The sequence below is a fragment of the Populus trichocarpa genome, chromosome 2, assembly GCF_000002775.5.
Source record: "Populus trichocarpa isolate Nisqually-1 chromosome 2, P.trichocarpa_v4.1, whole genome shotgun sequence".
NCBI lineage: Eukaryota > Viridiplantae > Streptophyta > Magnoliopsida > Malpighiales > Salicaceae > Populus > Populus trichocarpa.
In genome coordinates, this window is record NC_037286.2 from 21,132,054 (window position 1) to 21,145,837 (window position 13,784).

General features: G+C 30.4%; 1 protein-coding gene across 1 annotated transcript; it reads right to left on the reverse strand.

The window, feature by feature from the left end:
• Positions 1–374: 374 nt before the first annotated feature.
• Positions 375–5,211, reverse strand: LOC7458282 (zinc finger CCCH domain-containing protein 3). The gene is made up of 7 exons (XM_002302819.4): positions 4,710–5,211; positions 3,836–4,005; positions 3,607–3,660; positions 2,793–2,909; positions 2,372–2,686; positions 1,147–1,416; positions 375–961 (listed from the first exon to the last, which is right to left on the reverse strand). Exons 1-7 carry the CDS (start codon positions 4,777–4,779, stop codon positions 605–607), a joined length of 1,353 nt encoding a protein of 450 aa, XP_002302855.1. The 5' UTR covers positions 4,780–5,211; the 3' UTR covers positions 375–604.
• Positions 5,212–13,784: the final 8,573 nt, after the last annotated feature.

Below are 13,784 nucleotides of genomic sequence, written 5' to 3' on the forward strand. Positions count from 1 at the left end.
ACCTCACACAACGGAGGCTTGCTACAAGACATCAGCATCCGCACCAAACAACCAAGCTACTCTCCGCAGCTTATGTATGCTCTTCCCAACCTCATCAGCACAAAAAAAAAAAAAATTTAAAAAAAGTAAAAAACAGAATCTTGTATTCACGTCGACCAAATAATACGAAGTCATTTTTATAATGTTTGCACTTGGCTCTCTCGTTTACTGTGAACAGCAGCTAATGCATTTTGATTCTCACGGCCACATTTCATCTGTATAATGCACAGACAGCATAAGCTTGGGGTGCCTGGCGACCATTAAAAATGAAACATTATAGCAGAATATTGTTATGGATGGATATCGCCGAATCAAGAACACATCCAAGGGACGAATATTACAAATTTCACCTGCATTTTATTCACAACAAAAAACGCCTTCCACCCCCCCATCATTTATGCTCATTACGTTTTAACTTCAAACCACCTATAACACTCCGCGGAAACACAGGTGAAACGGGGGGGATGGAGGTACTTGTGACAAAAATCTCCTTTAAAGAGTACCGAGTATCCCAAAAAAAAGAAGAAAAAACAGAACAAAATGGTGAGACCTGAGCTGAATCAAATTAATCATGTGAAGGTTCCGAAGAAGCCTGTGAAGAGTGTGGTGGTGGGGAACCAGCATGCTCAGTTGGATCATCCAAAGTCTTTGTGTTTGAATCAGAATTTTGATGCTTGTTGTAGCTTGCACCATCAGGATTCCGGATCAGATCAGGAAGTTTAGACAAGGAAACAGGAGTTGCAGATGACAGGGCTGCTTGTGCCATTCTTGGATAAGTTACCAGAGATGAATCCATCATAGATAGAGATGGCAGGCTCAGACTATAGTTATAAGGGTATGTAGGTAAGGGGTGATCATATCTGCAAGTTGGGCCAAACTTGCAGATCCCGTACATACTGTAGTCTGGACACACAGCTTGCCCCTGCATGTGAAAAGAAGAGCAAAGAAATCAATGTTTTGCCATATAAACTCTTTTAATATATAAATAGTTCACCAATAAATTTAAGATTCCCACTAAATTAAAACGACCAGAATTATTCAAGCGAAATTGTTTCATGTAAGATGCTGACTCCATGCCACCAAATGTGAAGTATATAGAGAACTTACAGGTCTCAAGGGAAGGCCAAATGGGCCCATAGTGTTGGTTGCTAGTTGTGCAATCCTTTCTTTTGGGTGATGGTACTTGCAGTCAGAACCATATTTGCAGGTCCCGGAACTCATAAAATGCCGGCATTCTGGTTGATCAGGTCTCTCAGGGAGAGCAGGAATGGCTGTTGACAACAAATGTCCACTAGAACCGGAGTCACCGTGGTTTCTCGAGTCATAAGCACGGTTGGATCCCAGAATACTAGAAGAGGACATAGGGTTCGAGTTTCCCTGGTAAACAAATAAAACCATGATATGAGATGCAAAAAAATATTTAAAAATCCCTTTCCCCAAAAAACAGCAATGAGAGAGAATAACTAGATGCCATATTAAAAGAGCCAATGAGTAAATAAATATAAAGAGTTTGAAAGAAAGTTTATTTTGGCTATTCCTAGGCCACATTGCAGGACACTGCTGCATGCATATGTCCCAATACTAATTTATGAAGTCTCAGTGCCAGTTCACAACTTTTTCCGCAGGGACAGGGACCTTTTTTTGTTTTCTGAGAACTAGCACCACCAGATGATGGATGCGGGAGTATCTTTATTGCATCAAATAATCTAGACAGATCAATTGTTGCTCGAGAAATAATAATAATTTCCCTTCTATAATCCCAGAATTTCAATACAAAACCACATAGGAAAACTTTTTAAATCCTTTACTTGTGTGTTTGAGTCCATCCTATAATTAATACTTTTTGGGTATGAACCCGCAGCCCAACTACCTTACACCTCCAAAACAATTGCCTTGCCAGATAATAACAAAAAGGTAGCTAATTCTTTGATGTTGGATGTAGAGGTATCATCCTACAACTTTATTCACATTAACAATGCAACTCTAAGTTGCAGAACTAATTCAGTCAGCATGACAGACTCAAGTAATCATACTTCAAGGTTCGCATTAAACATCACATCATCAGATCTTAAAAGTTTGATTTTTAGTTAATATGATGCAGTACACGCTTCAGAAAGGTGCAAAGATGAAATCAATCATAGAGGGAACCAGAACACAAAGTGAAATGGATTGCATTGATTATGGGCATCATAAATTCATAATGTGAAGTTCTGATAACTCACATTTTTTGGATTAAACTATGAAACAATGAAAAAATGCAATGACAAATCACAGAACTAATCAGCATGCCACATTTATGCCAATCATTTATGGCAAAAAAAATTTTAATTACCACATAGGTGTTCCAGCCTGGTACAGGAACAATGCCTTGAGAAGGAGAAACAACAACAGGCATATAAGCCTGTGGACCCTGTAAGTGTGTACCAGACATATACGGCGGTGCTCTTGGTAATGACCATGTTGGAAGTCCGCCTACATAAGGCAGACCTGAAGATGGAACAATTGGTGATCCTGTAGATCCAAAGGCAGCAGCTCCAGTAAGAGGTAAGCTAGTTCCAAGTGATGCAGGCTGGGGATGGTGGAATTTGCACGCAACTCCAAATTTACATGATCTGGTCCGCATGTAGTAAGGACATGATTTTTCATCCTAAAAGTACATATTTCTAAGTTAGAAAGTCAATTTATCTGGTCTACAGCACTTAGTAAATATTAGGAAAGCCAGGAAAAAAACAAATCCAGATGTCAGGAAACACCTGACGCATTGGAAGGCCTAACGCATTGAATGAAACTGGTCCTGCACCATTCCTGTCTCTTGGATGATGATATTTACAGGTTGATCCATATTTGCAAGTTCCTGTCTTTATATAATACTGCAATGGGCATTTTGAATCAGAAAGTTATAAATTACAGAGTTTTCTGTAAGGCATTATATCTAACACGGTATTTAACTAGTATTCCCTCAAAAAAGGAACCCCTTGTGTTTACCAATAACCATTGATAAATTGTTGATCGTCATGTCAATCTCTTCATCTCATAAAATTCCAAACACATGTAATGAAGATCAAACCCAAACAAAATCTTCAACTCTAAATCATGCGTAATTTCTTATTTATCTAAAAAATCATGAGCTTCTAAGAAGAAAGGTACATGGAGAGCCCTAATTATTCGGGTAGACTAATGTAGTAATTGACTTCAGCCATCACAGGTATCTCAAACAACCAAATGCGATCTCTTTGTGGAGAAAAAAAAAAACAAACCAAAAGAGGCACACGTGGTAAAAGCATGATTTGACTCTAGTTTAATAAACAATGAACTGACTGGTGGTTGATAAAATATGTCTACACTACTATGTGAATTTCTCTCCTTGCATTGGAGTCACCACAAAAATGTACTACTATCAATTTACCATGATAATAAGCAAGAGAAAAAGGATAGAAGAGAAACACGATAGGCATATGTTAGCAGGCCAATTCTCTTTTTTTATGGAAATTTCCCATGGTCATCAATGAAATGAAGCTGAGATGGGGGCGAACTTCTTTTCAAGAGACAGGGCAAAGAAGAATTTACCCCACAGTCAGGTTGTCCGATTCTCTCTGGAAGTTCTTCTCTCAATTGAGTGCCCTGTACAGAGAATAACAAAACCAGAACCACAAACTATTAGGAGAAAGCTAGGTAATAGTAGAAGACATGCACATTAGACAGAATTTACATCCAGCAGGCCCAGGGCTAAGCATCGAAACCCAAAGGTATGAGCCAAAGAGAAAATACCAAATTCTACAGCAACGATGCATTTTACCTGTGCAGCATAAATAGGATGATTGTAGCGACAATTGCTTCCATAACCACACAATCCAGTCCTTAAATAATATCCACAATCCGGCACACCAGGACGATCTGGGTATGGACTTGATTGAGCCATACCACCTTGCTCTTGAGGATCATGTATCTTCAAACGCCAAAATGCTTCTGCAACACATAAAAAGGCCAAAGAATCAAGTTAAAACCCCTCACAGCCTACCTAAGTATTACATCATTAACTAGAGCACCTGTCCACAAAGCCACATGAGAAACCAATTAGCAAAAGTCTGTAACAAGTTTGGACTTTCCAAACTAAAAGGAACCACATAATATAGATCAAATTATTTACTACAATAACAGAAAAGTAAAAAGAAACCCACATTAATTAATAATTTGCTAAAACACACAAAACATCAAAGAAAGTAACAAACTTTCCAATTCCAGCAACATTAGGAATCACAATAAAGAAACAGGAATCCGCAAAAGCTTCGTTTCATCAATTTATACATTGATTGCATCAAGCGCCCCCAAAACTCTTGATACCAAAAACCCACCAGTGATCAACAAATTGATAACAAAGCCAGTTACAACTTGCCTAAACCATCTAATACGATTACAAACACAAATCAATAATTACAGTTTTTTTCCAGACAAGAAATAAAAAGGAGGCCAGTAACTTGTAACATGTTCCATAATCAACCATCCACAGCTAAAATATGCATCTGTAATTGTTGATGACAGCAACAAAAACAAACTACCAGACCATGATCACATCACTTTAGAAAAACCCAAAAAGGAAAAAATAAAAAAAAAGAGGCAGATCTTCACTGCCTTAAGGAAAGAGTACACATAAATATGATGCTACTACCTACCTTCAATGTTATCAGCAGAGTGATTTGACACAGCATTGCTCTTGACCTGCCTGTTGTTCTGGTCTGGCATCACAGCACAGTTTCTATGAAGCAATAATAAAGCGTTTTCTTTTATGTAATTTTATCAGTAATTTCAGTTTCCACTTAAAAGCAACAATCAAAACTAACCCCTAATTAATAAATAGATAAACAACCCAAATTTTCATTCCTCAACACAAATCATCAAACCCCGAAAAGAAAAGAAAAAAAAAAAGGGGTTTCTTTATTTTGAAAGAAAAATATCAAAAAAATATCTTGTATGAGTTATGGAGGTAGTAATGTGTGAGAGAGATTGAGATAAGTAAATGAAGAAGAAAAAGAAGAATCCAATAGTGTAAGAAATATATTCCAATTAGATTTTATAATAAATAAATAAAAATAAAAACCTCTCCCTTTTACCCTTTTAATTCTTTATTTTTTTGAATTTTCTTTTGATTTCTGTGGAGTGATGGGAACTGAGTTGGGATCTCCTCTCCTCCTTGAATGAGTGTGAAACCATTTAACATAAAGTAAGTTCTCGTTCGTGTACGAATTCTATTTATTGTCTACTGAATTTACGATTTTGCCTCCAAAGCGAGCTAACCTTTTTATTTCTGTTATTAACCAACGGTTTCTCTAGTGTGTTTGTTTTTAAGTTTAAAACGTGTTTTAAATTTTTTTAAATTATTTTTTTTATAATTTTAAATTATTTTAATATATTTATCAAAAATAAATTTAAAAAAATATTTTAATATATTTCTAAAAATTAATTGATGATTACTTTCAGTAAAAGAAAGACCTCTGCACCGTTGATTGCTGCTTTACGGAGAAATGGATCCCGTCCAAGTTTTCTTTGGAAGTTAGATTACCAGAGTGCCGCTGCAGTGAAATCCATGCTTCGTACATTTAATTATTAATTAATTAATCCGTACTGATGTTAGAGAATTGTAAAAGCTTGTGCTTGAATTTATTCATTATTATTTCTTTAGGTGCAATCAAAATGTTTTTAATTTTAAAAAAAATAAATGTACAGGTATTCTGAATATGTTATGAAATTATAAAAAAATTTAATTATAAATTATAAATTTAATGTATATATTTAATAAAAACTAAGAAGAATATATTTCAATAAGTGTTACAAAAGGTTGTTAATGCTATGTCTAGGGTAATATCTTAAATTAGTTTTTAATGTAATAGAAAAATATGTTAATATTATAGTTGTGTTTTATTATATCATGATTTATATAATTGAGAAATTTAAAAATATTATTTGCACTTGATGAAATAAATTTAAACATGTATATACCAATAAACTAAGAAAGTTGTCGATGTTAAATTGAAAAGTTAATTTTTGAAATTATAAAAAAAATTAATTAAAAATTAAAAATTTAATGTATATATTTAATAAAAAAAATAAAAACAATATGTTTCAATAAGTGTTATAAGAGGTTTTAATGCTATGTCACGGGTAATATCTTAAGTTAGTTTTTAATGTAATAGAAAAATATGTTAATATTATAAATGTGTTTTATTATATCATGATTTATATAATTAAGAAATTTAAAATTATTATTTGCACTTGAGGAAATAAATTTAAACATGTATAAACTAATAAACTGATAAAGTTCTCGATGTTAAATTGAAAAGTTAATTTTTGAAATTATGAAAAAAGTTTAATTATGAATTAAAAATTTAATATGTATATTTAATAAAAAAAAATAAGAACAATATGTTTCAAGAAGTGTTATAAGAGGTTGTTAATGCTATGTCACGGGTAATATCTTAAATTAGTTTTTAACGTGATATAAAAATATATTAATATTATTGATGTGTTATATTATATCATGATTTATATAATTAAGAAACTTAAAAATGTTATTTGCGCTTGATGAATAAATTTAAACATGTATAAACCAATAAATTGAGAAAGTTGTTGATGTTAAATTGAAAAGTTATTTTTTCTCATAAAAGAAAACGACAATTAGATAAAGCAAATCCTGACCTTTTCTTTTAATTTATATATTTTAATTATTTTACTTTAAAGATTATTTTTTATTAACAAGAAAACATTATTTTTATTTTGATAAATACATCATGCAAATACAATTTGTTTTATATCAAATATGAAAGAAAAATTAAAAATAATTCACAATATTTTTTTGAAACATTGTTAAAAACACACTATTTAAAACAATGAGCTAAATAATTTAAAAAATAAAAGAGAGGGTATAGTTTAAATGTGAATAAAAAAATTAATGTAAAGAAAAAAAATATATTTAAAAAATGATTAAAATTTTAAAAAATAATCAAGATTAAAAAAAAAAACATAGTCATAGATGGGCTTAGCAACCTGGGCATACATGTGTGGCTAATTACCTAAGAGCCTAGAGGTGTTATGTTGTTTTTTTCTTATAAAATCAATGACGTGTTGAGTTTTTTTTTTTTAGATTGGATAACAAGTTGTCCGTTATGACAGACAACTTGTCATCTTCTACAATATTTTCAGTTAACTTGAAAAATCAGGATCTAAGTTTAGGATTTTAAATAATCATTTATCAATCTATTTTTACTTAAAAACATTAATGAACCAGTTTTTCATCTTAAAATATCCCTAAATTGGTTCAAAAACATAAAATTAAACAAAAAAAATTCTTTCTCAATTCAATCTACCTTTTTCTTACATTATGAAGGATAAAAAAATATCTTAATGAAACTCATTGACATCAAGAATGTATTTTTGTTGTTGCTGAAATATAGACAACCAAATAATTTTTCTTTCCTCTACTATTTTTTTTTTTTTAGTGAAGCTCTTTCTTCTCTTTCAAATTTAAAAGCTAAAATATGATCAAAATAAAGTTTGGAATCAAAACAATAAATTATAAAACTAAAAGGATAAAAAATAAAAGGTGTGTTTTAGGCAGTTAAAAAATAAAATAAAAAAGCCTTGTATTATTGTCTCATACTCAATTTGGTCTCTAACTGTTATTTTTTATGCGATAATTTTTTTTATATAAAATTAAGCATTAATAAAAATATTAAGATGTTATTTTAACATCTCAAAACTCTATTAAAAAAAAATTATTTAGCCCAATTTCTTACCAACACTATAAAACAGCTCAATTAAAAAAAATTAATGATTGGAATAAAAAAAAAATTCAAAGCCAAAAAAACTCTGTAAATCCACAATCTATGTGTGGGTAAACATACGTAAATCTTCAATCGATGAAAAAAGTGAAATTAATATATATATATATATATATATCATTGGGCCAACAGCAGATTTATATGACATCATCACGTCAAGAATACTCCAAAATCAAAAGAGACGGGGGTGTTTATGTCTTTTGCTTTATCATTAATGGACAAAAAAGTAGGCGTGAGTATCACATGGTTTAATACTTTGGTTCTGTAAGAAAAAAAAAACAAAACAAATAGAAAAGGGAAATTAGAAAAGAGAAATCGTCACCGTCAAAGAGCGCGAACCTGAGTGGGCGGCGATGAGATGTGGGCCATCGGGTTTGAATTCCTGGTGGGACCCAGATGAAGTTCCAACTGCTCATAGGCACCGAAATGACAAGGCTATCCCGGGAGTACAGTTATTTCTTCCGCGGTGATAGCGATGTAGGGGCAATTTCGTCATTGAAAACGTATAAGGCGCAAAATCACTGAAAAATATCTCCTCGACGATTAATTGATGGGTTTTTCTTCTTTTTTTTCCTTGGCTGTAGGAAGAAGATGCGAAAAATCGTCGCCGTTAAAAGGAGGGAGTGATATGGACCGTTGGATATGAATTTCTTTTATTTAATGAGGTCAGGGAACCCATAGATCCCGGGAAGTGGAAAGAAAAGAGCTTGTCTCGGATTCGCTCCGTAGAGGAGGGTAGTGGGTCCCGACATTCATCAGATTGTTATGGCCAATGAAGAGGGCGTATTTTTATTTATAAATGCATTAAAATAATAATTTTTATTTTTAAAATTTATTTTTAATATCATCTATTAAAATATTTAAAAATATAAAAAATTAATTTGAAATAAATAAAAAATTTCAAATTTTTTAATTTTCTTAAAAAATTATTTTTAAAATACAAAAATAAATATACTAGAAATAACTACCAACCAACATCATACAACTCCGTTTAAACAACCCGTCATTTTTATGTTTGCTATAGAAGATTAAAATTAACAAGAAAACGACATTTTCCTTTTGTAATTTCACGGTGTCATTATTTGATATGTAATTATTTGGGGGTGTTAACGTCACTGTATGGTGTTCATGGCTCATGATCTAGTGTGTAGCGGTGGAAAGTGTAGTTGTGGTTATTTTTTATGCTGAAATATATTAAAATAATATTTTTTTATTTTTAAAAAATTATTTTTGAGATCAGCGTATCAAAACGATCCAAAACATATAAAAAAATTAATTTTTAGCAGAAACAATTAAATTTTTTAAAAACACGGGTACAATCATGTTTCCAAACGCAATCTTAGACCATATATGTTATTGGTGTCTGCACTATAATTATAGTGGAATGCAGGTTTGTATTATTTTTTTAATAAGATATTTCAGCGCTGCAAGTATATTTTAGTCTCCACAAATTAAATAAGTTGATTTTATTTGAATTATATTAAAAAAAAAAGTAATGATAGCAAACGAAAAAACATAGATATATAAAAAAAATTGATCAATGAGAACAAAATAAAACCAATACAGTATCAACTTGAATTAAAAAATAAAATTAAAAAAAACAAAACTTTTATATTTCTGATTTACAGTTCAATCAAAATAAAATATCTTTGATTTACGGTCATATTAAGATAAAATATATCTAGTTTATCAGGAGATGTTTGAGTTTAGTGCTTGGTTGGATTAAAAAATTATAAATTTACCAACTCGCCAAATACATAAGTATCTAAGCTCGACGAAGCACGAGAATAAATAATTTTAACCTTCTCATAGTTAGCCATTTAAAAAGTTGTTTCAAACAAGCAAACAATTAGAATATATATACACACAGACACACAATTCTCTAGTTTTTCAACAAGAAATTTAATTCCATCTTAGTGAGATGGGTATCCCTAATCGTTGTTCCTGATTTGATATAACTTAAATATGTAAAGGAATATGCGTTCATTTATCAATTCAAATCTTAGTTGTATGGGTTTTAGAATTTTATCATATTCTTATATCGTTATAAAGAAAATAAAAAGTCTTTGGAACACAACGTTAACCGGAAAAGTGGTGATTGTGTTTTTTTTTAAAAAAACCACTGGCCATGAAAAGCCATCCCTAATTTAGTAACGTGTTTGTTTGTGGGCAAATCATTATTGGAGCCCTGTGCCGTTCCTGCCCTCCACCTGGCTCCCTCTGTTTTGTGAGTCAACTATTAAATGATATTTAAAATAATATATTTTTAAAAAAAAAATTAATTTTCACACTATCACATTAAAATGATTTAAAAATACTAAAAATATTAATTAAAAATAAAAAAACACTTTCAAAACACAAACACAAAGACCTTCCAACCTAAGAAAATGTGGGAAAAGGCTCATAACTCTAGCACGAACTCTAACAGGTCAATACATGGGTAACCTCTTAAACACTTCCCACATAGGTCAAAGTTAATCAGCACATAGGATGTTAGCTTCATCGTATCAGCCAAATTTTAATTAATATTTAACACAGTATGATCAGCATCATTAAATTGACCATTAGATTGCCAATAGACTATTGATATTAGTGTTATTTAAAAATATCAAATCTCTTATTTGTAAAAGAAAAAAAAATTACATTGAGGCTAACATAGTCCAGAGATGACTGAATGGGGATGGAGAAGATAATTAAATAAACCAAATTAAATTTCATTTAATTATTGATTTTTTTTTAAAAATAATACAACGAGTAAAAAATATACTTAAAATAACATAAATAAAAAATTAATTTTTTAAAAATAATATAATTTTAAAAAAAGTAGAGGTCGCATGACAAAGCGAGACGTGCTGTGCGATATTATAATTACAATAACAAATGTCATTTTTCCAGCCATAGCAGTTGGTGACGTATATGTGACCTGCAAGTCTTACATAAATATTTTATTTTCATAAATGAGTTTTTAGCTTTGCTATTTTTGATTTATTTTGCAGCCATTTTGTTATCTTGAAAACAAAATTCTCAGTTATTCTGGCAAGGGTAGTATCGTCTAAGTGAGAAAACTTTGGACCAAGGAAATCTATGGCACCTCCCAGACAGTGTCAGAAATGAAGTGGGTCCCAGAAAAAGAGAAATTATTTGGTAGTGTCAGCTCAGAGGGGAGAGACTAGAGAGTAGTCGTACTGAGCCACCAAAAGTAAATACGATTGCGTTGATAGAAAGCGTGGTGTGAATAGGTAAGAAAATATAGCTGTCACGAGCCACAGTCCTACGCTTTGTTTTTTTTTTGTTGGAAAGAGTAGAGTTTTTATTTTTATAAGCACATATAAAAAAATATTTAGAAATTTAGTACATTTTATATTTATAGATAGTATGCCATTAATATTTATAAAAAATATTTAAAATGCTATTAATCTCCTAGCAATAAAAGAATTTAAAATAATTATACCTAAACAAATAATAAACTCTCGATAATTTATTATTTTTTTAGACATGTTTTATATAATTATCGGCAGAGATATGCAAGCATGCCTCCAGCTATAATTATGAATGATCCAATTCGATATTTGTATAATATAACTTAAATCAACATTAAATTTAACAAAATAATTTCACTAATTCATAATCAACAACAATCCAAGATCATTAATTATTTTACAAAATAATCTAATTATCAACTCAAATTATATTTAATTAACCTAACTACGTAAAACCCTAAATTTTTCCAAAAAAAATCTCTAATTCAAAACCATAACATTGTATGAAATCGAATTAACACACATTAGCATAATCACGTCAAATTGGTAAAGAAGAAATGTTTAATATATCTCTAAATATAGAACGTGGATGGTGGTGGTTGTTTTGGCCGAGAATTAGTTAGCCCACAGTGGAGAGAGGGAGGTGACAATCTCGAGCTAGAGAGAGATGGGTGATTTCATGGTGTTTTGGGTATGTTTCATGATGAGGAGAGAAGTCATTGATAACGGGAAAAGAGGAGGGGCGAATGGCTATGAGAAGAGACAAAAGAGAGGAGAAATAAAAGGAAAAATGAAATAAAAAAGGTTTTGAGTATTAATTTTAAATAAACTCGTAAATGTTATTTGCAACTCGAGTATTGCATATGATAATTGTAAAATAAGATAGTAGATAGCAACTGCGACTCAAGTGTTAAAGATAACAAATGTAATTTATAAAACTATATTATATCTCCAAATATTTTCCCCTTTGTATTACTTTAATTTTTTTTTACTATGCTGGAAACCCAAAAAACTAAAAAAGATTTATGGGATTTTTTTATCTACTTTTCTTCCGTTGCCTTGCTGATGACAGATGCTGACACCTTTTGACCTGACCAATCAATTCTCTCGATTTGATCCAAATTTTCCACAAGACGACTTCTTCTTCCAAGTGCTGCCATCAGTCTTGAGATGTATGACCATAACGACTACTCGTTGTTTCGTTCACTCTATGGTTTTACTAGTCCACGTCTTAACGCGTACAAATAATAAGCCAATATTTTTGGCCAAATAAGCATAGTATTGCTTAAATTGCATTTTTTTTTCCTAATAATAGGAGTTTATATATATATATTTTCAATCAACCGAGATTTTTTTTTTGAAATAATTTTAATGATATACTTCCCATATTAATTCATTGTATTTTAAAAAATAAACTATAATGATAGTGATTTCAAGATTTAAATTCCATTTGACCATGAAACGTTTCCTTTGGGCAGTTTAGATTGCACCCAAACGACTTCAACGGTGTAGCCAGCTAGAAAGCTATTATCTTGTGTTTACTCCTTTTACCCCATGGTTTATGCTTTTTTTAATTATTAAATAAAGGTTTGTTTTAAATTTGAGTGAAAACTATGGTTCTATAGCAGAATTTGTACTATGCTGCAAACCATGAGCTGTGTTTGTTACTTTTTTTAGAGCTAGTTTGGAAAAGCAAGCCAACCTGTGTTTCTAAAAAATTCAAAGTTTTTTTTGTTAAAAATTAATGTTTTTATGTGTTTTGGATCGTTTTGATTCGTTGATTTTAAAAATAAAAAAATATCATTTTAATATATTTAAGTATAAAAAACACTTTAAAAAATAACCGCAACCGTAATTCAATGGAAGAGTATTGATTTTAATTAACAAACAAAAGCGAACGAACACCGTAATTCTGTCAACTTTTAAATATTTTTTTAATCCCAATTTGCCTTCCTAAATCCATAGAATACGAGTATTGAGAAGTTTGTAAGGAAAAATAAATGTACAAATTAAAAATTCAGAAAAGAGAACACGTAGTTAAATTTATAAAATATTCAAAGTCAGGGACATTTTAGGATTTTACAGAACTTACGAAGTAGACATTGAAAAATTTTAACTGCATGAAAGAAATGTATTTTTTCTCAATTTAAAAAGAACTAAAATATAATTTTCCTTGAGAGATTGATTTGATCCTTGTGATAAAAGTTCGCGTATCATGGTTTATAAAATGATTGATAGGTTGGTTCTAACCAAGTTATTCGTACTTTAATTGTGGATAAGTTTTTTTTTTTTTTTGAGTGACGCCTTGGAAAAAAAAAAAAGTTTCATTGAAGAAATTTCGTACTTTAAAAGATTGATTGTCTTCTAGCTAATAACTAGAAATATTATTTTTTTTATATGAAACAAATTATTAAAAATTTATTTACTTTGTTATTAAATCTTAATCTTAAAATCTCCTGAGTCAATTATTTATCTAATTTGAGTTTTTTTAAGGTTGTGTTATTTTTTTACGTTTTAAAAATATTTTTTAAAAAATTAAAATTAAAATTTTATTTTTTTCTTTACTTTAAATTAATATTTTTTGTGTTTTTAGATAATTTTAACGTGTTCATATAAAAAATGATTTTAAAAAAATAAAAAATAAATTATTTCA

Excerpts from the sequence above, each read along its gene's own strand:
- LOC7458282 (XM_002302819.4), bottom strand. The coding sequence starts at position 4,779 with ATGCCAGACCAGAACAACAGGCAGGTCAAGAGCAATGCTGTGTCAAAT. Across the intron at positions 4,006-4,709 it reads CTCTGCTGATAACATTGAAG|AAGCATTTTGGCGTTTGAAG; the intron begins GTAGGTAGTAGC and ends TATGTGTTGCAG. Across the intron at positions 962-1,146 it reads TTGGCCTTCCCTTGAGACCT|GGGCAAGCTGTGTGTCCAGA; the intron begins GTAAGTTCTCTA and ends TTTCACATGCAG.